At 46.4% G+C, this 23,390-nt stretch overlaps 1 protein-coding gene across 1 annotated transcript in view; it reads left to right on the top strand.

Annotated features, from left to right (window-relative positions):
* The first annotated feature begins 1,774 nt into the window (after positions 1-1,774).
* GNB5 (G protein subunit beta 5) overlaps positions 1,775-23,390 on the top strand; it is a 33,373-nt gene continuing 11,757 nt past the window's right edge. Inside the window, exons 1-5 of the mRNA XM_070377905.1 lie at positions 1,775-2,055; positions 11,405-11,541; positions 15,418-15,459; positions 18,253-18,329; positions 21,930-22,062. Coding sequence (XP_070234006.1) covers positions 1,944-2,055; positions 11,405-11,541; positions 15,418-15,459; positions 18,253-18,329; positions 21,930-22,062 — 501 coding nt within the window. The 5' untranslated portion in view covers positions 1,775-1,943. The remainder of the gene's footprint in view (positions 2,056-11,404; positions 11,542-15,417; positions 15,460-18,252; positions 18,330-21,929; positions 22,063-23,390) is intronic.

The raw sequence follows: 23,390 nt of genomic DNA, 5'->3' as shown, positions 1-23,390 counted from the left end.
AATATTTTGTTCTAAGGACTCTGAAATTGTTTCTGGGAGAGTGAACCAAGCAAATCATCTCACTTTTCTGTGCCTCTTTTGTAAAACAGAGGTGACAACAGTGCTCCTTCAGGGTGACTGTTGTGAGTTACTAATGTAAAGCAGTGGGACAGTGCCTGGTACAGGGTGACTGTTGTGAGTTACTAATGTAAAGCAGTGGGACAGTGCCTGGCACGAAAGGGACTGCAAAGCGCAGATGCTTGAGTTTGCCACAAAGTCATTAATTTGCTTCCCTGAGGGAACTGCAGCAGCCCTTCATTCTAAGGTGGAGTGACCCGTCATAAGCGACCGGTCTGAGATCACTGATCAGGGGCTCTGAAGCCCTGAGTCTGGGTCCTTGTGAGTCCCTGACCCCATCATCACTTCCTTTGACTGCCCCCCCAGGACAGGGACTTGATTCTGTAGTGAATAAGAGAAGAGCAAAACCAAGAACGGGCAAAGACTCCAGAGCTTTGCAGAAGCCAGAACTAGCTTTATTTTTGTATCAGTTCAGTTGAGCTCAATCTCTCAGTCGTGTCCAATTCTTTGTGACCTCATGGACTGCAGCCAGGCCTCCCTGTCCATCACCAACTCCTGGAGCTTACTCAAACTCACATCCATCAAGTTGGTGATACCATCCAACCATCTCATCTTCTGTGGTCCCCTTCTTCTCCTCCCTTCAATCTTTCCCAGCAACAGGGTCGTTTCAAATGTGTCACTTCTTCATATCAGGTGGCCAAAGTATTGGAGTTTCAACTTCAGTATCAGTCCTTCCAATGAATATTCAGGACTGATCTCCTTTAGGATGGACTGGTTGGATCTCCTTGCAGTCCAATGGACTCTCAAGAGTCTTCTCCAACACCACAGTTCAAAAGGATCAATTCTTTGGCATTCAAATTTTGTTATAGTCCAACTCTCACATCCGTACATGACTACTGGAAAAACCACAGCCTTGACTAGATGGAACTTTGTTGGCAAAGTAATGTCTCTGCTTTTGAATATGCTATCTAGGTTGGTCATAACTTTCCTTCCAAGGAGTAAGCGTCTCATAATTTCATGGCTGCAGTCACCATCTGCAGTGATTTTGGAGCCCCAAAAAATAAAGTCTGACACTGTTTCCACTGTTTCCCCATCTATTTCCCATGAAGTGATGGGACCAGATGCCATGATCTTAGTTTTCTGAATGTTGAGCTTTAAGCTAACTTTTTCACTCTCCTCTGTCACTTTCATCAAGAGGCTTTTTAGTTTCTCTTCACTTTCTGCCATAAGCGTGGTGTCATCTGCATATCTGAGGTTGATATTTCTCCCGGCAATCTTGATTCCAGCTTGTGCTTCTTCCAGCAGCGTTTCTCATGATGTACTCTGCATATAAGTTAAATAAGCAGGGTGACAATATACAGTCTTGACGAACTCCTTTTCCTATTTTACCCTCAGGCACACCTAAACATTAAGTCCCAAACAGGGGAGGTGAGAGGAAGGGGCGTTGGAAGGGCTCTACCATTGGGACTTCGCCAAACTCCCAGGAGCAGGAGCAGTTCTGGGTTGGAATCCCAGCCTGGCCTTCACTAACTGCGCATCCTTTAGCAAGTCGCTTATCACTTCCGAGCCTTGGTTTTTCCACCAGCAAAATGGGCACAACGTTCCTGCGTGCCGGCAGGCTGTGCGCTAACATTAGCGTCGCCGGGGGCACGGCGCGGGGGCGCGGGGGCGCGGAGGTGGCGCTGTTCTTGCGGCCCGCGGAGAGGGAGGAGGATCGGCCTCCGCAGCCGGGCTCTCAGCGGCGGCGTACGCGCCGGAGGGCGGGGCGCGCTCGGGGAGGCGACTGGAGCTGCGCCGGTGGCGGCTGGGCGCCCGCTAGCCGGCCCGGCCACCGCCGCCTGCTAACTCGCATCCCCGCTTCCCTCCCGCCGCGTCCCCGCGCGAAGATGGCAGCCGACGGGCTGCATGAGAACGAGACGCTGGCGTCGCTCAAGAGCGAGGCCGAGAGCCTCAAGGGCAAACTGGAGGAGGAGCGGGCCAAGCTGCACGACGTGGAGTGTGAGTGCGGGCCGCGGCGGGGGCTGCGCGCCGGGAGGCGGGCGGTGGGAAGGAGACCAGCGGGGCGGGTCCGGGGGCGGGGGCGCAGGATGGAGGAGTCAGGCCCGCGCCGCCGCCCTGGCTGAGGGCCCGGCGCCCCGGCGCCGCTTGAGACGCAGCCCGATCCCCCGGATGCGCTTGTTGGGGGCCGGAGCCGGACCCTCGCGGGCTCCCAGCACCTCTTAGAGCCCCCCGCCCGCTGGCGGAAGCCAGCCCGCCTCTGGGCGGAGCAGCTCCTGGCCGCTGTCCTCCTGACGGGGGATCGTGGGACCAGTTATCGTCATCACCTGCCTGGACGAAGCAAACTGATCTCATTCTTCCCGTTCCCAAGCAGAGCGGGGTGTAGGGGGTTGTCAGGGGAGGCAAGCGCCCCGAGCTCTTGTGGACACGGCCTAGGGGAAACTCCTGGTTTGGGGTTTGGTTTGGGGTTTTTTTCGGTTGTCATTTTACTTTCTCCATCACTGTTGTTTTTTCTCAGTTTTGCTTTTGTAAGGAACCAGACTCTGATTTAAAATCTCACTTTTCCAATCTGAGGGTGGAAACAGGGAAAGGAAGCAGAGGGGCTTACCAAACGCAAACATTTCGTTCATTTGAGGTTGTTAAGATGCTTTTGTTTGGATGCGGTGTGGTTGGCATAAAAGAGGAGCAGCAGTCTTAAATAAATTTACATTATTACGACCATAATGCAGAACCAGCTCTGTGATTTTTATGAGTGAGCAATTAAATAGCCCGGTGACATGATTCCTGGCGGAATCGGCTTCCCTTTACTCTGTCGGGGCTTGGGCTAAGGCCAGGCTTGGGGAAGTGGCTTTATCTGCTTCTTGTTCAGCCCTGAGAGTGGCAGCTCCTCTGCTGAGCCGGACCTTCCCAAGGCACCCTCAGGCACATCTAAGCGTTGTGCTCCTGCCATTTTGGTACCACCCTGTCTGCATCCTCTTTGGAAAAAAAAATGAGGTTAGTGCTAGGTGCTTCAGCACCTGATTCCTTTCTTTGACAAACCTCTTGATAGAAGTAGATGACCTGAATCTCAAACATGTTGTGCCTTTGTAGGGACCTCCTTTAAATAGGTAAGCTGAGCCCCTATATCTTTTAGAAATATATTCAGTTACAATTAGCTATAATCCCCAAAGTAATTAAGTAAATAGGGAGTTGTTTTTCTTAACAAGAATCAGGGTAGGCAGTCGCCTGCTTTGGTTCAGGTGCCCAGCGTGTCATCAGGAACCCATGCTTCTTTTCTTTCCACTGCTTAAGGCACTCGTGTCTGCCCTGTGATTATGATATAACTGCCACAGCGTCAGGTATCACCTTTGTATCCAGGGCTGGAAGAAGGGGGAATGTGGGCACCAGCCTCTGTTTCTCCTTCTTTTCACGAAGGCAAAAGTTTTTTTCATAAATCTCCTTTCTCCCCAACATATTTCTCTTTGTACTTCATTGGCCAGAACTAGGTCACATGGCTACAGCAAGGGAGGCTGAGAAAGGAAGTAAGCTGGGCAGGCTGCCATCCCCAAACAAAGTTGGGTTCTGTTATCAGAGAAGTAGGGAATGGCTGATGGGTCTGTCCCATTTCCCTCTGCAAATTCCTATGCTCCACAGACAATAGTGATGATGCCCCGAGCATCATCACCCCGAGGTGTTAGTGCCTCTGGGTCATCTGATGTCTCCATTTTACAGATGAGGAAACTGAGGCATAAAGAGGTGAAAGTGAAGTCGCTCAGTTGTGTCTGACTCTTTGCAACCCCATGGATGGCAACCTACCAGGCTCCGCAGTCCATGGGATTTTCCAGGCAAGAATACTGGAGTAGGCTGCCATTTGCTTCTCCAGGGGATTTTCCCAACCCAGGGATCGAACCCAGATCTCTTGCATTGCAGACAGATGCTTTACCGTCTGAGCCACTAGGGAAGCCCAAAGAGGTGAAAGGATTTACCAAATGATCCCAGCTACTAAGTAGAGGACCCGGGATTCCAGCCCAGCCTCACTTTCAATTTGTTTTATTGTTGTTGTTTGTTTGTTTTACCAAATACGTTAGTGCTCAGTGCAGAGGGCATTCTCTGGAAACTCTTTTACTCAACAGTACAGGCTGCCCACTGGGATATTTTTCAGCCTTTTCTGTGAATCTGGTAAATTGCCTGAGACAGAGAGATGGTTACAATGCAGCTTTTCAACAGGGAACCCCTGTCCTGCCCAAAATGCAGGGCTTTCAGAAACCGGGGTCAAATCATGAGCCCACAGCAGAAGGATTTATCCCCACCTGTATATGGCAGAATTTTTGAGTAGAAAAGATCAGAGATCATGTGGCCAGGGTCCCATTTATTCCCTCTGCAGCTTCTGGACCACTTCTCTTCACTCTCATGTTAAACCCTTGCTCCACTGAGGCTCTGAGCATTCAGCTGACCTCCCTCTCCCTCTCACCTCTGTTCTACTGTCTCCCGACCTCCCAGCCAGGCTCCCTCCTTTCTTGAGGACTTCGGCACATGGCTCAAGTCCTCCTTTTGACTCTAAGCCCTGTCCCATCCCTGGCGTCTTCAGGATCCACAAGGGTGACCCTCATCAGATACTGGCCCCTCACGCCATCACAGACCCCTGGAATCACAGCACAGCTCCTCTGACCGCAGCCTCTCCCTTAGAGATCTCCTTGATCTTGGGTCGCTGGGTTCTTCCCACTTCCAGTCTCTCAGCCTCTTCCTGAGTGTGTGTGTGTTTGTGTTTTGGTGTTGTTATAGGTGACCCTGTAGCCCCTGTCCTGGTCTGGGAAGGATCTTTAAGCCATAAGCCAAGGTGACCAAGTCATCTTTGCGTGCCTGGGACTCTCGATTTTATAAAATGGAAAGCCTTGCATTCTGGGAAGACCTTCAGTCCTGGGCAAACTGCAACAGTTGGTCAGCCTTCTGTTTGCTCTACCTTGCCCAAATTCTTGCCTTAAAAAAGTCAATACAACAAAACTAGAGCATAAACATGGAGGAAAGTGAACTTAATTCCAGATTCAGTTCTTCAGCTCCCTTCCTTTGACCCTCAGACCAGCATCCATACCGCTGGACCCTCATCCCCAGGTCAAAGCCTGGGCCAACTCTTAACTACAGGAAGTGGTTCTTATGGGTGACCTAAGGGCAAGCCAGCCTACATCAAACTCCATAGCCCCAGGCCCTGTGCCACTGCCCTGCCTTTCCCCTCACTCCTCCAGGCCCTCCTGCTTCTCCCCTTCATCACCTTCTCATGACCTTCTGATGACTTTCCCCCCTGAGTAGGTGCTTCCTCACCTGATTCTCAGGCATTTTAGAACCGTGAGGTGACAGCTTGTATTAGTTTCATGTTGCTTTTGTACAAATTTCCATAAACACAGTGGCTTAAGACAACATAAATTTATTCTCTTACCAGTTCTGGAGGTGAGAAGTCTAAAAGCGGTGAGAAGGGCTGCGTTCCTTCTGAGGCTTTGTGGCAGAGTCCATTCCTTGTCTTCCCAGCTTCTAGAGGTTGCCTGCATGCCTTGGCTTGTAGCTCCATAAAACTCAACTCCGCTTCTGTCATCACATCTCTTTCTTTGACTTTGACCCCTTGTCTCCCTCTTATAAGAACCCTTGTAATTAATTTCATTGGACCCCCCTGTATGATCCAGGATACTCTTCCCATTTCAAGATCCCTAACTTCATCACATCGTCAAAGTCCCTTTTGCCACAGAAGCTAGCATATTCACAGGTTCTGGGAATTAGGATGTGAACATCTTTGGGGGATGTGGCTATCATACAACTCTTAAAACTACAGGGGTCACCTGCTTCAACCTCAGTCTTGAGCACAAAAAGTTTTCTTCCCCTCCCAACACCCCTCTCCCTTTCCTTGTGAATGAAGAAGCAGCCAAAGGCTTAGGGCTTTCCCAGAGATTATCCAGCTACTCTCAGAACACACGCAGAATAGACACCAGGCTCCTAGTAGCTCTCCTCCTCACCATGCTAGGCCATCTCTCAGAAAGCTGAGATTCACATTAAAAAGGGGAAAGGAAACTAAGTCTGTGTGTATATTGAAAGTTGTCAATATTAAGTAAGTAAACCAAAGTGCCCAACAGTGTATACAACATGGTCTTATTAACTTAAACAAGAGATGCTTGTATATGCATTAAATGTGTGGCAGGACGCATGGGAGATGTTATCTCCAGAGAGGGGAGTAGAGGGGGATGTAGAGGTACTCTTAACTTTATACCCATTGGTGTATTTACTGCTTTTGTCATCAAAAGTGAATACTGGAATGAGAGTTAAGATCAAGGGGAAAAAAAGGAGAGAGTTCAACTCTAAAGAGTTCTTAATTTGAAATTAAAGTGACAAATGATCTGGAAGACAGGCTGAAAGCAGACAGCCAGAGGGAGGCTGTGTTCGTTTCAGCCTACATGTGTGAAGGTCTCGTGGGCCTGTGTGGGGGTTCCATGCAGGTTTCCAGCCCCTTAAGGGAAGATTCTGTTTTTGTCTAGGAACAGAGTAACTCAAAAAAAAAAGACTTATGTAACATCTCTAGGTACAAATCCAGGCAAAATATGGGAAACCACAGGGTTTATCACCCAGTGCTATTCCCTTTTCTATCTGTTCTAAATACAACATTGTGAAAGGTTTTATCTCAAAAGCTCTATGGCTGTAGCCTTGGACTATTCTGATGTTCCCATGTTAGGAAAACCATATTTCTGGATTGGTGTGAAGCAAATTTATTGGTTGACTTTTTCCATGTTCTGAGGAAATATGCTATGTATACTGAGTTTTAAAAAAGTGAGTTTCCCAGCAGAGTAATCTGCTTCTGGCTCTTGTGTGTGTGGCCTATTAGGTCAGAAGGAGCAGAAAGCAAACCTGCCTTTCATTTCCCCACCCCTTCCTCTTGCTAGAAGACTGTCATCATAAGCTCATGCCACTGTAGCAGATTCAGAAATACAGAAAAACACATCATCCGTAAGCCCACCACCCAGAGGTAACCACGTTTAGTATCTTGTGTTTTATAGCTTATGTTTTCACTTTTGTGTATATATTTATAAGCATGCTTGGAATTGTCCGAGGTACAGTTTGAGTTGGTTTTTCGTTTGAGCCTAGTTTTAATTGAACCCAGTGAATTGACTAGCCCCTTGTATCATTTTTATAGTTCTTTTTAATGTCAGTATTTAAAAGTATGATTTAAAATCACATATTATTCCATCATAAAGGCTCTACCATACGTAATTTAACCCTTCCAACTTCTAATTCGGGATTTGAGAGGAGGTTTTTTGTCTGTGGCTAATACATGGTTTTGTTGTTGTTTAGTCACTAAGTCGTATCAGACTCTCTTGCAATGCCATGAACCCTATGTAGCCAGCCAGGCTTCTCTGTCCGTGGGATTTCCCAGGCAACAATCCTGGAGTGGGTTACCATTTCCTTCTTCAGGGGATCTTCCTGACCCAGGGATCAAACCCATGTCTCCTGCATTGCAGGCAGATTCTTTACCATGTGAGCCACCAGAGAAGCCCAATTTATGGTTTGGGGGCAATTAGAAAATCTCTTACAAACATAAGTGAGGTAAGTGATTGTAAATATTTTCCTTCCATCCAGGTGTTTGAGGGTTTTGTATACATCCCACCCCATTTTGTCTTGGGGTGGGATGACAGAATGAGTTTTTACAAATTAGCTTTGTTTAAGTTTTCTTGCTTGATTCCTTTCATCTTCTACCAAATTGTGGCCATCACAGAAACTGTATATTGGTGCAAAATTTAGAAAGTTAATCAAGATCATTTAAAAAATAATTCTGTTTTCCTGTTTAAGACCCCTCATTCATCTTTAAACTTATGTTCTATATTAATAATTGATTTCACAGTGTTTGTTTTCAAGGATATTTTAAGTGTGCTTCCTTTGTGCCTGACTGGAATAGTCTTGCCAACAACCCCATGAGGAAAATGAGGTTGCAGGAAGGCGAGCCCCTGCTCATGGATGTGGAGCAGCTGCACGGGGCTGTGACCTAGAGCCCAGGCTCCTGACGGCTCTGCTCCAGTGCATGCTCCAAGGAGATCCAAGCAGAAAGCTCCCCATGCTCCTGCCACTTACCTTCTAGAGGAATTTCTTCACAGGTTATCATTATATTCTAGAAGTTCTTATTATAGAAACCAGCTGGTTGTCTTCATCATTTCTTTTCTTTTTTGTTTTTCAAGAAAAAGTTAAATCCTGAAGGGGTAGTTCATCAGAAGGCAAAGGAGAAACCCCATCTGCCCTGAACCAAGCTCCCACAAAAGATTTACAGGACATATTCAGCTCATTTCCAGGTTTTTGTTTTTAATGTCATTAAAAAAAATTTTTTTTAACTCAAATTTAGTGAATGTGAGATTTGGCAGATAGAAGCAGGATAGAGTGGGTTGGGAGTGAATCTGTGTATAGGAAGAGAAAATGTCATGAGAAAAAATAATTAATAAGTTGGAGTGTGTTCAAATTCATGTTATGTAAGGAGACCCATTTTGGTTGGTGAGTCTTTTTTGGTAAGAGGGACATTGAATGGCTAGGATTGCCCTAATGCTGAACGGAGGGAAGCAGCGCTAGTACAGATACGAAGTTTCAAAGTGAAATACCAACTAGGATATGCTCACAGCTCTGGGGCAAGCTTGTGTAAAAGGCTTGTAAAAAAGTAGAAAACTTCTGTCTGCTTTTAAATTGCATTCTGTATGTTTTTGTGAAGAACATTGCCATAAAAGACTAATGTGCTGTTTATGGCAATAAAAAATGTGGTGTTTTAACAGAAGCAATGGTGTTTTATTTGCCCATTCATGTAGCATTTTATAGTTTAGCAAGCACTTTTAACAGCTTGGGTTTTCACAAAGACTTTTAACCTGTGTACTCTTTTCTTTCATCATAAAAAAGGGGACAACTGAAAGAAACCAAGACTTCTTGGAGAAGTGGCTGCTTCTGGGGCCAGGGCATGGAGGGGACATGAGCCTGCCAGAAGATGCTCTCAGAGGATGATGTGGTTGTGTGGGAAGGTCTCTGCTGTTTGATGGGGCTCCCACTGAGCAAATCAGGGCCCAGTTGGGCATCCAAATAAATAGTAGCAAAGGATTATAACCTCTTGAATTAAGTGAGAATCCATGAGTTCCCCACTAATGTAAATAAATGAATAAATACACTGGGGAAGAGGGAACCTTCCTCTGTATACTAGAAGGCCAACTGAAAACTTCAGAAGGAACAATTTAGAAAAGTCACCACTTGCCAGCCATTGTAATAATCAGGTTCAAGCAAGAATCATTAATGGATATTAAAAGTGGGATATTCAAGTTTGAGGGGTAACATGATATGTATGTGCTCTCAGAGTACATCCCCACAAAGTACTTTTTCATGACAAAAGGCACAATGGTAACTGTACAGTGGAGCACCATGGCAGATGCCACCTTGACCAGGTGATCAGAGTAAGCACCGCTGGGGAGGGACCAGCAGACAGCAGACGCCTCCCGGTGGGGCAGATGCACGGGGAGGACCTCATCTCTGGTCCGCAGTGTTCCTGCCGATGTCCTTTACCCAAAGCTCATTTGGAAGAAGCGTCAGACAAGCCCAGCTGGGGAACAAAATCACTGGAGACAAAAGAAAATGACCACTGAATGCAACATGTGATCTTAGGTTTTCTTTTGCTATAGTGATATCGTTGGGACAATGGAGAACGTCTCAGTAAGGTCTATAGATTAGACATAGGGTTGTGTCTGTTCTCTGATCATTATACAGTAGTTATGTAAGAAAGTTCCTTGTTTTGGGGAACTATACACGAAAGTGTTTAGAGAGAGAGAAGGGAAGAGGGGAAGGAAGAAGGAAGGGTTTCCCAAGAAGGGGCACTGTTGTCACAGGGCTTACTGCAGGGTCAGCCCCTCGGTCCGGGCTTCCCGGGAGGGAGGTGGGCACTTCCCCAGTGAGGAAGGAAGGGGCCAGTGCCTTGTCCCTCTCCACCCCAGATGCTTTGTCTGTACCAAGACCCTACAGCTTTCCTGGGGCTGACCCCTGGCTTAGAATGTCCCCTTCTCTCCTCCCCACCTGCCTGAAAAAAGGCCCAGCTGAGAGGTGTGGAGGAAAGAGCGACAGAGATGAGGTGAGGAGCCCAGGCACAGCCTCTAACCTGGAAGGGGGAGGCAAGTGCAGCAAGGGGCAGATGCCATGTGATTCCCCACCACCTCGATGACTGGATGGACCAGATGGCTTCTGGGGCCCTTTCTTCTGTTTCATGTGAACTTGTCTCCTTTTAAGACTCGTCAGTTGACTGCATTTCTAAAAACCCCTCAGAAGCTCTCCCTAAACCTCATGATAAAGGCTGTGGTCCCAGCCCCTGAAGGATTGATTTTTGGAGCATCTTCCTGGTGTACATACCTCCTGCACCTCATGGGTTCAGACCCATAGAATGTTGCCTTGATCTCTGCCGGCATTGTAAGCTTTCAGTAAATCCATGGGGTACTGTTTGCTGGGTTGGTCAATTCGTTCTTTCCAACAGCATGTGGAGGGGACACCAGCCACATCCCAGGCCTGAGCCAGGCGTGGGGGGACCAGAGAGGACACACGGGCCTGCTGTTGAGCAGGTGGAGGCACATCCTGGCACCCGATGGGGCGGTTTCTGTAAGGTCATTTGTCCTTGTGACTGGAAAGGAGTCGGTGAGAGAGCCACAAGCCCCTTCTTCGCTCCCAGTTAGTTGTATGAACTGGTATTAGCCGGATAACCTCTGTGAGCCTCAGCCTCCTCGCCCATCGGTGGGAGTAGCGACCTCATTCCACTGCCTGCCCCTGAATTGCAGAGCTGTGGCCTTTCAGTGGGAGGATTCTGTGTCAAGCTTTGCAGATAGCAGGCAGTCCTTTCCTCAGGCCCTCAGCATGCATATATGGATGCAAGCGCCTTGAAACACATAGGGTCTTTTTTGATGAAGCATAGTTGATATATGATATTACGTAAGTTATAAACATAGAGTCTGAAGCCCACGGAAAATGACAACATGTCTCTACCTTCTGTGTTTTGTGTGTGCTTAGTTGCTCAGTTGTGTCCAACTCTTTGTGACCCTTTGGACTGTAGCCTGCCAGGCTCCTCTGTCCATGGGATTCTCCAGTGAAGAATACTGGATTGGGTTGCCATTTCTTCCTCCAGGGGATCTTCCCGACCCAGGGATGGAACCTGCATCTGCCGTGTCTCCTGCAATGCAGGCAGATTCTTCACCCACTGAGCTATGGGGGCTGAGCCTGAAAGAGAGAGCATCTCGAGTCCTGAGGGTAAAGTGCAGGAGGAAGAGCCCTGACAGCCTCCTGTTCAGTGTATGGCTCAGACCTGGTCCTTGGTCACGGGATTGAGCGCACCTTGTCCTTGCAGTGCACCAGGTGGCTGAGCGCGTGGAGGCCCTGGGGCAGTTTGTCATGAAGACCAGAAGGACCCTCAAAGGCCACGGGAACAAGGTTCTGTGCATGGACTGGTGCAAGGATAAGAGAAGGCTCGTGAGCTCCTCTCAGGTACGTCACACCCATCGGGTGATGGTGGGCATGCTTCTGGTTGTAAAGCTGAAGGGAAGGAGCCATCCTTTTCAAAAACCCTCTCAGGACGTTATGACTCTGCCTATTTGCCAAAGGGCACCAGTTACCTCGTTAAGAATTCTCTGGCATGCTTGAGAACTTAACTAATTTGGGTAGATTTGCAATTGGCAGTAACTAAAATATTATAAACTCTGTTTGACAAACCATTCAAAAGTTTTTCTTCCTGAGCATATTTCATGGTCTTATTTGTAAGGGAAAGCATTTTTAAATTAGGATGTTTTTCTCCCCCCAAGTTGAGGGCATAAGTGAAGTGCCCCCTTGGCTACTTTCAGCTTAAGAGTTTAGCAATTTTTACACCTTAAGTAACACATTTAAACTGTGTATTTTGTGAAATATAATTTTTGTCAGTCACCTTATATAGGTCACATCATTGATTTTGCAGCCTATGTATTACTTATTAAACTGCTGCATGACAAGTTTCCCCCAAGTTTAGCAACTTAATCAGTGGATATTTGGTATCTTACATGGTTTCTGAGAGTGAGGAGTCAGGGGCAGCTCAGCGGGATGGTTCTGGCTCAGGGTGTCTCACAAGGTTCCAGTCAATACATTGGTAGGGGATGCACTCATTTGACAGCTCGGCTAAGGCAGAAGTTCATTTCCAAGATGGCTCGCTCACTTGGCTCTTGGCTGGAGGCCTTAGCTCCTCACTGTGTGGACCTCTCCATTGGTCTGCTCATGACGCGGTAGCTGGCCTCCCACAGCAACAGAAGGAGACAGAAGAAGAAGCCATGCTGTGTTTGATGACCTGGCCTCAGCAGTGACATCCCCTCCCTTCTGCTGTATACCACTGGTCCCACAGACCAACCCTGATATAACGAGGGAGGGGCCTGGACAAGGACATGTCTCTCAGGAGGCTGACTACACCACTTAGTGCTTTTTATGTCTATGTTGGTGTTACACGCATTGAACCACACACTGAGGTCATATATTTTTTTGGCTGATTTAGCTTCTGGCTCCTGCCGCTTCCTTTAGTCCAGCTTTTTCAAAGGAAAATTTGATTTTTGTTTATAGCCCTTATAAATATTAAAACTGGGGGGGGAAAAGTGAAAGTGTTAGTCAGTCATTGTCTGACTCTTTGCGACCCTATGGACTATAGCCCGTCAGGCTCCTCTGTCCAGGCAAGAATACTGGAGTGGGTAGCCATTCCCTTTTTCCAGGGGATCTTTCCAACCCAGGGATCTAATCTGGGTCTCCTGCATTGCAGGCAGGTTCTTTACCATCTGAACCACCAGGGAGGTACATATTCTAAATAATCCATGAGCTCTAATATCCATGTCAGTACGGTATAGGACAGGTGTTATTAATCTCCTGTATTACCTACAGATCTAGTATATCACATTGCATGTGCTTTTTAATTTATTGGTTATGTATTTTACTGGAAATGAGAGCAAAGAGAAGTTTTTACTCCTACCACCCTGTCATAGTCAGTATTATTTTAGAGCATTTCTTTCTAGGCTTATTTTTCCCAAATGCTCCATCTTACAAAGAGGTTGTTCAGATGTCTGTGTTGCTGCCTAGTCTTTTAGACTTTTTTTTTAATCCTTGAAAGAACACCATATGTTGGGTTTCTGTCGCTCTGTACCGCTCTTACTAGAGAGGGAGGGAGGGGAGGAGGGCTGCATCGGCACCGCTGACTCACGCCATCCATCCACCCAGACTGCAGAGGGCGTCTGGAGGTGGATGGAGGTGGGAGGAAGGTGGGGAGCAGCAGAAGGGCCCTGGAACAGACTCTGAGTGACTCAGAGCAGCCTTTCTCCCCTAAAAGGCAGATTAATCCGCCTGACTGTGTGGGTGGGGTTGGGGTAGGCTCAATCTCTCCAGGTGCATAGGCCCCTGGTGTATACATCTGTGCTCATGGAGGGACCACATTTAGTTCTGAGACTGATTTTAGCCTCACGGGTGCCTCTGTCTCTCCAGAGCACACAGTGGGTGGGTGGTGGGGCCAGGCAGGCCACCTGTGCGCTGGAGGAAGCCTCTGAAGGGAGCGCTGACTTGGGCGATGCACCGAGTCTCTACCCCCACCCCAGCAAGCAGGAGCTCCAGACCCCACCCCACCCCCAGCTCTCTTCTCTGCTCTGTATCTAATCCACCCAAACTTTGTGTTTGGGCCTTTAGTCAGAGAAATTAGACTAGAAGAACCAACGTGCTTAGGAGTCTTAAAAGACTCTGAGCTGCCGGCTTTGACCTTGACCATGACTCCTCAGGCCCACGCAGCATGATCTCAGCATCAGATGAAGTGAAGCAAGCTGCTGTGTCACTTTAGTTCATCAGACCTTGCTGGTGTCCCTAAGTGGCATCCGCCTCACTTACCAGATTTGGCTCCAGATGGCTTGAGTGATTAATAAAAAATCCAGCCTACCATAGAGGCTGCAGATTCTCCATCCCTGAGGATTGCACATCCTCCACCCATGTGCTGGAGGAAATCTACTCAGCCATTCTCCTCCACTGCTGGCCAGAGCCTGGGGGCCTGGACCACCCGCACACCACGTTCTGGGCAGATGACTGCCCTGTAGGGACTGCAGCTCATGTGGGTTTATCTCTGGTGAGTTTGTATTAAATGGATGAGATCATAGCCCCTCCCCACACCCCCAGTGAGGGCTGCAGCAGTGACTGCAGTGAACATGGCCACGTTGTCCGTGGCATCGCCAGCCCAGAGGTCTGTGGAAGTGATCTGCATTTCCTGAACAGCTGCCCACTCGGGTCCCCACCATCATAGGTGTGAGTCCCATGTTTGCAGCATAGGTGTGGTAGGTGTGAAACGTCAGGGTAGGGGATGTTCCTGAGCACCTGGAGAAGTCAGACTGATCTCAGAACTGCTCCACAGCTTCCACACAGGGTAGGGAGACCAGGAGTGGTGTGAGGCTCTTATACATTCCTACAGGGAATGTGGACTCCAAGGTGAGTGGTAGAGAGGAGAGACTGGTGGGGAGGGTGAGGAGACGGAGACTGTTGGTGGCTGTTAGGCATCTGAAGGTCATTTCAGGATTACCTCATCCTAGTGAACTCACTGACATCCGGGGTATGTTGGTGATGGGAGTTTACCAGCAGTTTGTGCTTGGTTTATAAATGGTAGGAAAAAAGTGTCTGAGCATTGCTTTCTGTCATTGTATCTCTGCAAGGGATGCAGGGTTTAGAACTGAGCCTTGCACCAGGCTGGGAAGTGTAGCCCCATCTATTCCTGTTTCCTCAAGGGTGCATTGTAGGGTCTTAATTGTCCAGACACTTGCTCGGGTTTTCCAAGTGGTTCTGAGCAGTTCACCTGTTGTCTTGTTGATGATTCTTAAACTGTTTGCTCTTTTTTGTTTTTGTTTTGTTTCTCTTGTAGTTGATATGCAATATTATGTTACAGGTGTACAGTATAGTGATGTACAATTTTTAAAGGTTGTATGCTCCATTTATAGTTATTACAAATATTGGCTATATTCTGTATGTTGTACAATATATCATACGTAATGGTTTGTACCTCTTTTTTAAATGTTTTTTTATTGTGGTAAAAGTCACATAATATAAAACATACTATTTTAACCAGATTTAGCTGCATAGTGCAGTGGCACTAAGTACACTCACTCGGTTGTGCAACTCACCCTCATCCATCTCCCAAATTTTTCACTTTCCTAAACTGAAACTTTTCCTGTTAAACACTTAACTCCCCACTCCCCAGCCCACCCCCAGCCCCTGGCATCTAGCAGTGTAACAGTTTGTACCTCTCCCTCCCCGCCCCTATGCTGCGCCTGCCCCCACCATCTCCCCAGTGGTGATCACTAGTTTGTTGAACTCTTTACTCTTTTCCTCCAGGATGGGAAAGTGATCGTGTGGGATTCCTTCACCACTAACAAGGTAAGGCATTGTCCCCGGTGGATTGAGGCACTCCAGAATCCCAGTCCTGTCCTCATCCTCTCCAAGCATCACCCTAGTGGTTTCCCTGGCCCTCAGGAGCCTACTTGGGGGTGTAAACTCCACAAAAGCCCATCTGTGTTCAGATGGCTCAGCAGCCCACTGTAGCATTCATTCCTCTCAAATCCAGCCCTTGGCCCGGAGAAGAGCATGAGGAGGCTGACATGGAAACAGGAAAGAGTGTGGCCCAGAAACTTGTCCCATTCACACTTGCTACTGTGTTGATGATTTTTCTTCTGATGGATGAGAAGAGATACCAGATCCCCAGTCTTCTCTTCCCTCTCTGTCTCCCACTAGACCCCATGGTGGGTGGGGAGCTGAGACTTCAGTGGGATTAAACTGCACTTCATGGGGGTGCCATGGAGTCTGAGCCCCTTGCAAGTCTGGCATAGACATGCACTGCTCCAAAGGAGGCCTAAGTTTAGACTATTAACTAAACGGAAAGGGCAGAATCTATGTGTAGGTGAGCTTGCGTGCCTGCATTGTGTCGGCATTTACAGTAACAAGTACTGTATGTTAAATATGGACTCCAATAGTTACTTAGAAAGACAGTGTCCCTTTCACTGTGTAAAAAAGAAAACCCATATCTGTCTCAACAGCATCCTTATTGTGCACTATTGAACATGTTCACTAAATGTCATAATGGGCAGTTGGTGTGGTCAAGAACCATCTTTTTTTTTTTTAATTTTATTTTATTTTTAAACTTTACATAATTGTATTAGTTTTGCCAAATATCAAAATTAATCCGCCATAGGTATACATGTGTTCGCCTGAACCCTCCTCCCTCCTCCCTCCCCATACCATCCCTCTGGGTCGTCTCAGTGCACCAGCCCCAAGCATCCAGTATTGTGCATCGAACCTGGACTGGCATCTCGTTACATACATGATATTTTACATGTTTCAATGTCATTCTCCCAAATCTTCCCACCCTCTCCCTCTGCGACAGAGTCCATAAGACTGTTCTATACATCAGTGTCTCTTTTGCTGTCTCGTACACAGGGTTATCGTTACCATCTTTCTAAATTCCATATATATGCGTTAGTATACTATATTGGTGTTTTTCCTTCTGGCTTACTTCACTCTGTATAATAGGCTCCAGTTTCATCCACCTCATTAGAACTGATTCAAATGTATTCTTTTTAATGGCTGAGTAATACTCCATTGTGTATATGTACCACTGCTTTCTTATCCATTCATCTGCTGATGGACATATAGGTTGCTTCCATGTCCTGGCTATTATAAACAGTGCTGCGATGAACATTGGGGTACACGTGTCTCTTTCCCTTCTGGTTTCCTCAGTGTGTATGCCCAGCAGTGGGATTGCTGGATCATAAGGCAGTTCTATTTCCAGTTTTTTAAGGAATCTGCACACTGTTCTCCATAGTGGCTGTACTAGTTTGCATTCCCACCAACAGTGTAAGAGGGTTCCCTTTTCTCCACACCCTCTCCAGCATTTATTATTTGTAGATTTTTGGATCGCAGCCATTCAAGAACCATCTTGTAGAGCAAAGTCCTAAATGGTCACACCCCTGGGGAATGACAGAGATGACAGTATAGCAGCTTGCAGAGGGCTTCCCTGTATGTCGCCCTGCCTCTCCCAGCACTCCTCAGCGTCCTCAGGAGTGGGGAGTGGGGACCCTTCCCCGGAGGCCTTAGCATGGTGGGAAGCACACGCTGCCTGGTTTCTGGGGAGTTGCGGTGTTGCCACTGGAGGCCCCTGGCAGGGCGTGTCGTCACTGCTGGTCAGCAGGAGGGCTGCATGCCCTGTGCTGAGAGTGGCCACCTCACCTCCTTCGTGACACCCTGAGGCTATTCATGGTGTCCAAAGGGCTGCTAGACTGGGAGTGACAGCAGAATCTTGACAGGAGTATCAGGGCCAATGTCTCCCCACAAAAACACAGAGGATCATAACAGGAAAGAAGACCAGCGCTCGAGTGTGCTTTAGAAACCGTCTAGTCCCATCTTCCGCCTCGCCAGGTGGAGAGGGAAACTGAGGTGGATCCGACGGCCAGCCTGTGTGGCCGCACGTATCGCTGGCGTTGGGACCGGGACCAGGGCCCAGGGCTCCCAGGGAAGTAAGGCCACAGAAGTTTTTTAAGTGTGCCTTGGTTGCCTATCTGCGTATGCAGGAGAATACGGGTGACTCAGACCCCAGCCAGAATCCGAGGACTTTCATGTCCTCTTAGTGCTTCCATTTTACTGGTTCCCTTTTCTCCCTCCACTCCCCCTCCCCACCCTCACCCACACTCCTGCCTGGAATGGTTTAGGACCCACAGGGGACAGAGGCTATCATATACTCACTCGCAAGTAAACAAACTTACACATACAAAAAGTCAAGAGTGTGTTTTAAAAATAGCATCTGAGTAAATAAGATGAAGTGTGTGTGTGTGTGTATATATATACACACATACACACACACATATATATCTGAAATGAAATTTGGATAGTCTTTTCAAAGAAAATGAGCCCCAGTATTCATTCAGAACAACAGGGGGAGTATAGCAGTAAGAAAGAAGATGTTAAGGATACTTTTTTGCTCGGTGAGATTTTTCACTCATAGAATATATGATATAAGGTTTAGATGGTTATTGGAGAGCTGAGTCTCCTCACCAGTCTCAACCCCTTTGCAACTGGAATGTAATTTGGTAGATGCCTCAGCCATTTTCCTTGTTAAAAGCTGACACTTGTGTAGAAGCGCCCTCATTTGTTCTGAGCACGGTGTGTGCTGTGTTTCAGGAGCACGCAGTCACGATGCCCTGCACGTGGGTGATGGCATGTGCGTACGCCCCATCGGGATGTGCCATTGCATGTGGGTGAGTAGGGGAGACAGCAGCCTTTCATGTGTCCTGTTAGCCATAAAACACTGTTCTATAAACAAAACATACAGATAAGAACTTGTAATTTTGTTGATTACTTAAGCATTGTGTAATCCTCCTTGAATTTTACCAAGGAAAAAGAAACTGCAGAATGTCTTTCATAATTGATTTTCATTACAGATTGACATTAGTATAAGTTTAAAATCTATTCTCTCTGCTCTCAGATGCTGTTGGCAGGGACCACAAATTTGTGCAGATACTTCGGAAAGCATGTTGGTAATACGTATTCAAAGCCTTGAAAAATTTATGACCATTGATCTAGTGATTCCACGTCTAAGAACTTGTTTGAAAGAAAGAAATATAGAAAAAAAAATGAGCAATAACATTTATTGTATTGTTATTTAAAATAAAGCAAAAAAGGGGAAACAATATGCCCACCAAAGGAAATTAAGTGAATGGTGGTACATGAATTGAATGGAATATTATATACTGTTAAAAAGGAGATTCTTAATGACAGTAAGTGAAAAGAGCATCAAGAGTAATAGAAATATTGTGCCTTAATCTGTTTTTCTTGTGCTCAGTTTAACAGAGTTGGCAGTGAGAATTGCAACCACTATAATTCCCTGTCCTTGTGTTAATTCTGGACCATTCAAAGTATTTCTATAGTAGGAGCTCAGCCATATTTAGAGAAGAAGCGTCAGCATAAAGGCTGCAATGAAGTACACCAAAATGCAACTGTAGTTCTCCTGGATGTTGAGACTATGGATGTTTTCTCTTTGTCACAATTTTGTCTATTTTCAGTTTTTTTTAAGCATATGTTATTTTTATAATCAAGAGAAAAGGGTTTTATTTCAAATATGAAAATACTGGACCTCCAAGCAAAAACTTTGAAGCCTTCTCCAGCCAGGGTCACCCTAGCCATCACTCCCCACATCTTCTCTGTCTAGACCGTTGTTTTAGGGCAACTTCCCACTCTCTCCACTTGCTGAGATCCCTCTGGAGACCCTGCTTATATACATGCATTTCATATTTTCCCACTTTTTAATAACTCAAAAGTATATTGTATCATTTTATAACTGGATGGCAATATTTATGTAAACTGTATATCAATGTACTTCCTAAAAGGATATGAAGGGACAATAAAAGATAAAGGTATAAATATAGATGTGAACACACATACATGTTTAACACATTTATATACATATGACACAGTTATAAGGTAGGTGTGAAGGAGTTCAGACAGCTCAGCAGTTACATGGCATAACCCCCACTAGACTCTCCTCAACTTCACATAGGCACAGGGTATGCCCCCAAATTACCATCAGGCTCAGTAATTAACTAGAACTCAGGAAAGTGCTATACTTAACGCTCACAGTTTCATCACAGTGAAAGGATACAAATTAGAACCAGCCAGAGGAGGAGATGCACAGGGCACAGTCCAGGAGGGCTCTAAACATGGAGCGCCCAGTCATCCCCTCCCTGTGAAGTCACGTGGCCTTCCTTCTTCTTGCATCACACTGCAGGACTTTTGTACTTCGCATAGCATTACAACTAATCCTAAGTGTGAGTATCCCAACAGAGCTACAGCAGTGACCCTGAAGCTTCAGAATAGGAGAACATATTTCACCTCGAGGGTTAGGGAAGCCCAGTCTGGAGCATGCTTGTCCGTTGTCACAGCCAAGTGCCAATCGTTCTCACCCACATGATCTATAAACAAGCTTGCCAAGGCCAGTCACTGGTCATAAACTAGCCAGGCCTACACCTGTACCTCCAAGCAATTAGAAAGGTACAGGGCCTCAGAAGAGAGTACCCCTCCCAAATGTCATTCCCCACTAAATAGAAGCAGGGCTGCTTGGAGTCGGTCTGGGCAGGAAGAGAATAAAGCAAGCTGAAGGTGTTTCCTCGTTCCAGGAAGCAAGGGAACATTCAGTCATATCAGTGGCGTCATATCAAATGGAAAACAAGACCCGCTTGAAGGGGCCCCCAGTGTCCAAATTTGGGATAATTTCAGCATATCATGAAATGATGATAGTAATGGATCTTAACACTTTTGACATGCCTTCCTCACTAAGTTTGATCATTTCTGGCCTTTGATTTAGTGAGAGACTTGTGACGGTTCCTTTCACTTAAACACTTGGAGGCCATTGTAGGGTTAATAATTGGTTGAATTTCATTATTGTTGTGTCTCAGAAAATAGGCAGGTCTGAGGGGAAGAAGAGAGATGGAGGAACAGCTGAGCGGTGGAGCAGTCAGAACACATGCAGCATTTATCGATTAAGTTCACCATTGTAAATGGGCACAGTTTGTGGCATTCCTAAACCATTACAGTAGTAACATCAGAGATCACTGATCACTATAAAACATGTAATAACAATGAAAAGGTTTGTAATATTGTGAGAATTATCAAAACGTGACACAGAGACATGAAGTGAGCAAATTGCTGTTGGAAGACTTACACTGATAGGCTTGCTTGAGGCAGGGTCGCCACAAACCTTCAATTTGTAAAAAATGCAAAATGCAGTAGAACAAGGTATGCTTGTAATCACCAGCAAGTCACCCTTACTGTGGAAAGATCTTGTGGTCCCCACTTTGACCAAATAATCAAAGTTGGCACCACCAATCTTGGGATGAGAGGCATGGCAAGCCTCCTAAAGTGAAGCAGTAGGAAAGAAATGCACAAAAAAGTCACATTTGTATTATTGCTAGAAATGTTATACTTAAATGTAACATTAATAAAAGTGAAAGTGTTAGTGGCTCTGTTGTGTCCAGCTGTTTGTGTCTCCATGGACTGTAGCCCACCAGCCTCCTCTGTCCATGGAATTCTCCAGGCAAGAATACTGGAGTGGGTAGCCATTCTGAACACAACAAATCCAGACTGTGTGACATTCTCTAAGACAAATGACCTAATGAAGTCTCTCATTATAAACAGTCAAAAACTGTGTCTGTCCTGCATTAAAAGATCTTGTTGTTGTTGTTTAGTCGCTCAGTCGTGTCCAACTCTTTGCAACCCCATGGACTGCAGGCCCCCAGGCTCCTCTGTCCCTGGGATTCTCCAGGCAAGAATACTGGAGTGGGTTGCCGTTTCCTTCTCCATTAAAAAATCTTAAAAAGATATAAAAACAGAATGTAATGTGTAGACCTATTTGGGCTCTGGATCCTTGAGACAGTTGGGAAATTGAATATGGATGGCTTACTACATGGTGTTACGGAATTTTTGTTAGTTTTCTCAGATGTGATAATGAGTTAGTGATTATAAAGGAATGGTCTTATTTTTAGGAGATGTAATTTGCAGATTGAAGTATTTAGATGTAGTATGTCATATCTGCAACTTGCATTCAAATGGTTCAGAATTTGCTCCCACAAATGCAACAAAATGTTAAGTTAGCGAATCCACATGAAGGGATCTGGGAGTTTGTTGTACTATTTTTCTTTCGGTTTTACTATTAATTTTAAAATATTCAAAGTAAAAGTTTAGGGATAGGTTACAACATATAATACCGCCAAAGGAAAACATTTTGAAAGTGTGTGTGAATGAGAAAGTTACACATGTTCTATTGCCCTGTATTAACATTTGACACTTCTGTCTTTCCCTGCTAGTGGTTTGGATAATAAATGTTCTGTGTATCCACTGACGTTCGACAAAAATGAAAACATGGCTGCCAAAAAGAAGTCTGTTGCTATGCACACCAACTACCTGTCGGCCTGCAGCTTCACCAACTCTGACATGCAGGTAAATCAGGGGCCTGGGTGATGGTGGGCCAGCCTGCAGGGGGAGCAAGTTCAGTCGTGGAGAACTAAAGAGGGGGTGCAGGTGAGGAAACTGTTCCAGTGTCCCTCTTTACAGGAGAATGTGTGTGCTCCAGCAGTTGGCCCTAAGAGGAAGCTCCTGTTGCTTCTCACTGGTTTTATCTGTACTATAATTTATATATATATATATATATAATTTTATATAGAAGACTAAGTCACTTTAGTTGGCTCTTTGCAACCCTGTGATCATATCCCACCAGACTCCTCTGTCCATGGGATTCTCCAGGCAAGAACGCTAGAGTGGGTTGCCATGCCCTCCTCCAGGGGATCTTCCCAACCCAGGGTTAAAACCCACAGCTACTACATTGGTAGGCGAGTTCTTTACCACTAGTGCCACCTGAAAGCCCAAGTATGATATATATATATATATATATAAAAAATAATTTTGACCATACCACATGGCTTGCCGAATCTCAGTTCCCCAACAAGGGATTGAACCCAGGCCACAATGATGAAAGTGTGGAATCCAAACCACTAGCCCATCAGGGAACTCCTAGTTACATTATCATTTTTAATAAGATCAGAAATGGGTAGAGTCGGGGCTGTTAATTGTTGGTACAGTTGAAATAATTCCCTGCCATATCAAACCTCCTCCTCTAATTGAGTTGGTAGGGGTGGGAGTGGATCAGGGAATCTTCTGGGGTGGTAGAAATTCCTATCTTGAGTGGGAGAAGTGGTCCCAAGGTCCTTCTGGGTGCTGACTTTCAGAGTTGTGTACTTGACACACCTCATTGTACCTATATTAGACTTCTGTTTTAACAAATGTGAAAAAAGAAGGCTTCATATAGAAAATCTGTACCCTACTTTGAATAAGCCACAAAGTGGAGGTAATACATAGGCTCCATTTTCTTTCAGAATCCTAAACATCCTACACTGCCCTTGTCACTTCTCTCCAACAAACCCTCGTAGATGCCACCACCCACATGGCCAGCTACCAGTGGTGGCTGCACAGCGGGGAGGCTGGGAGCCTGGAGCAGGAGTGGGGGGTCATAAACATGCCTTGAGAGGCTGCCTTGGAGGACTGTGTTGCCAGTGAGGTGTGAGGGGAGCACTGTGGGAGGCAGGCAGCCTGAGAGGTAGGAGGGTAGGTTACGTGCCCTGCATGGCGGAGCTGACCCTACAGACGGTGGGCGGCCATTGCAGGGGCTGGGGCAGGTTGGGTTTATTTGAAGGAGGAGATTGAGTCAGACTAAAGCCCGTTCTGGTTTCAGCTGACTGATGTCAGGAGGCGGGCCAGCAAGGGCAGTGCCC

Source organism: Bos mutus, chromosome 10, assembly GCF_027580195.1.
Source record: "Bos mutus isolate GX-2022 chromosome 10, NWIPB_WYAK_1.1, whole genome shotgun sequence".
NCBI lineage: Eukaryota > Metazoa > Chordata > Mammalia > Artiodactyla > Bovidae > Bos > Bos mutus.
This window is presented reverse-complemented; position numbering and strand designations above follow the sequence as displayed.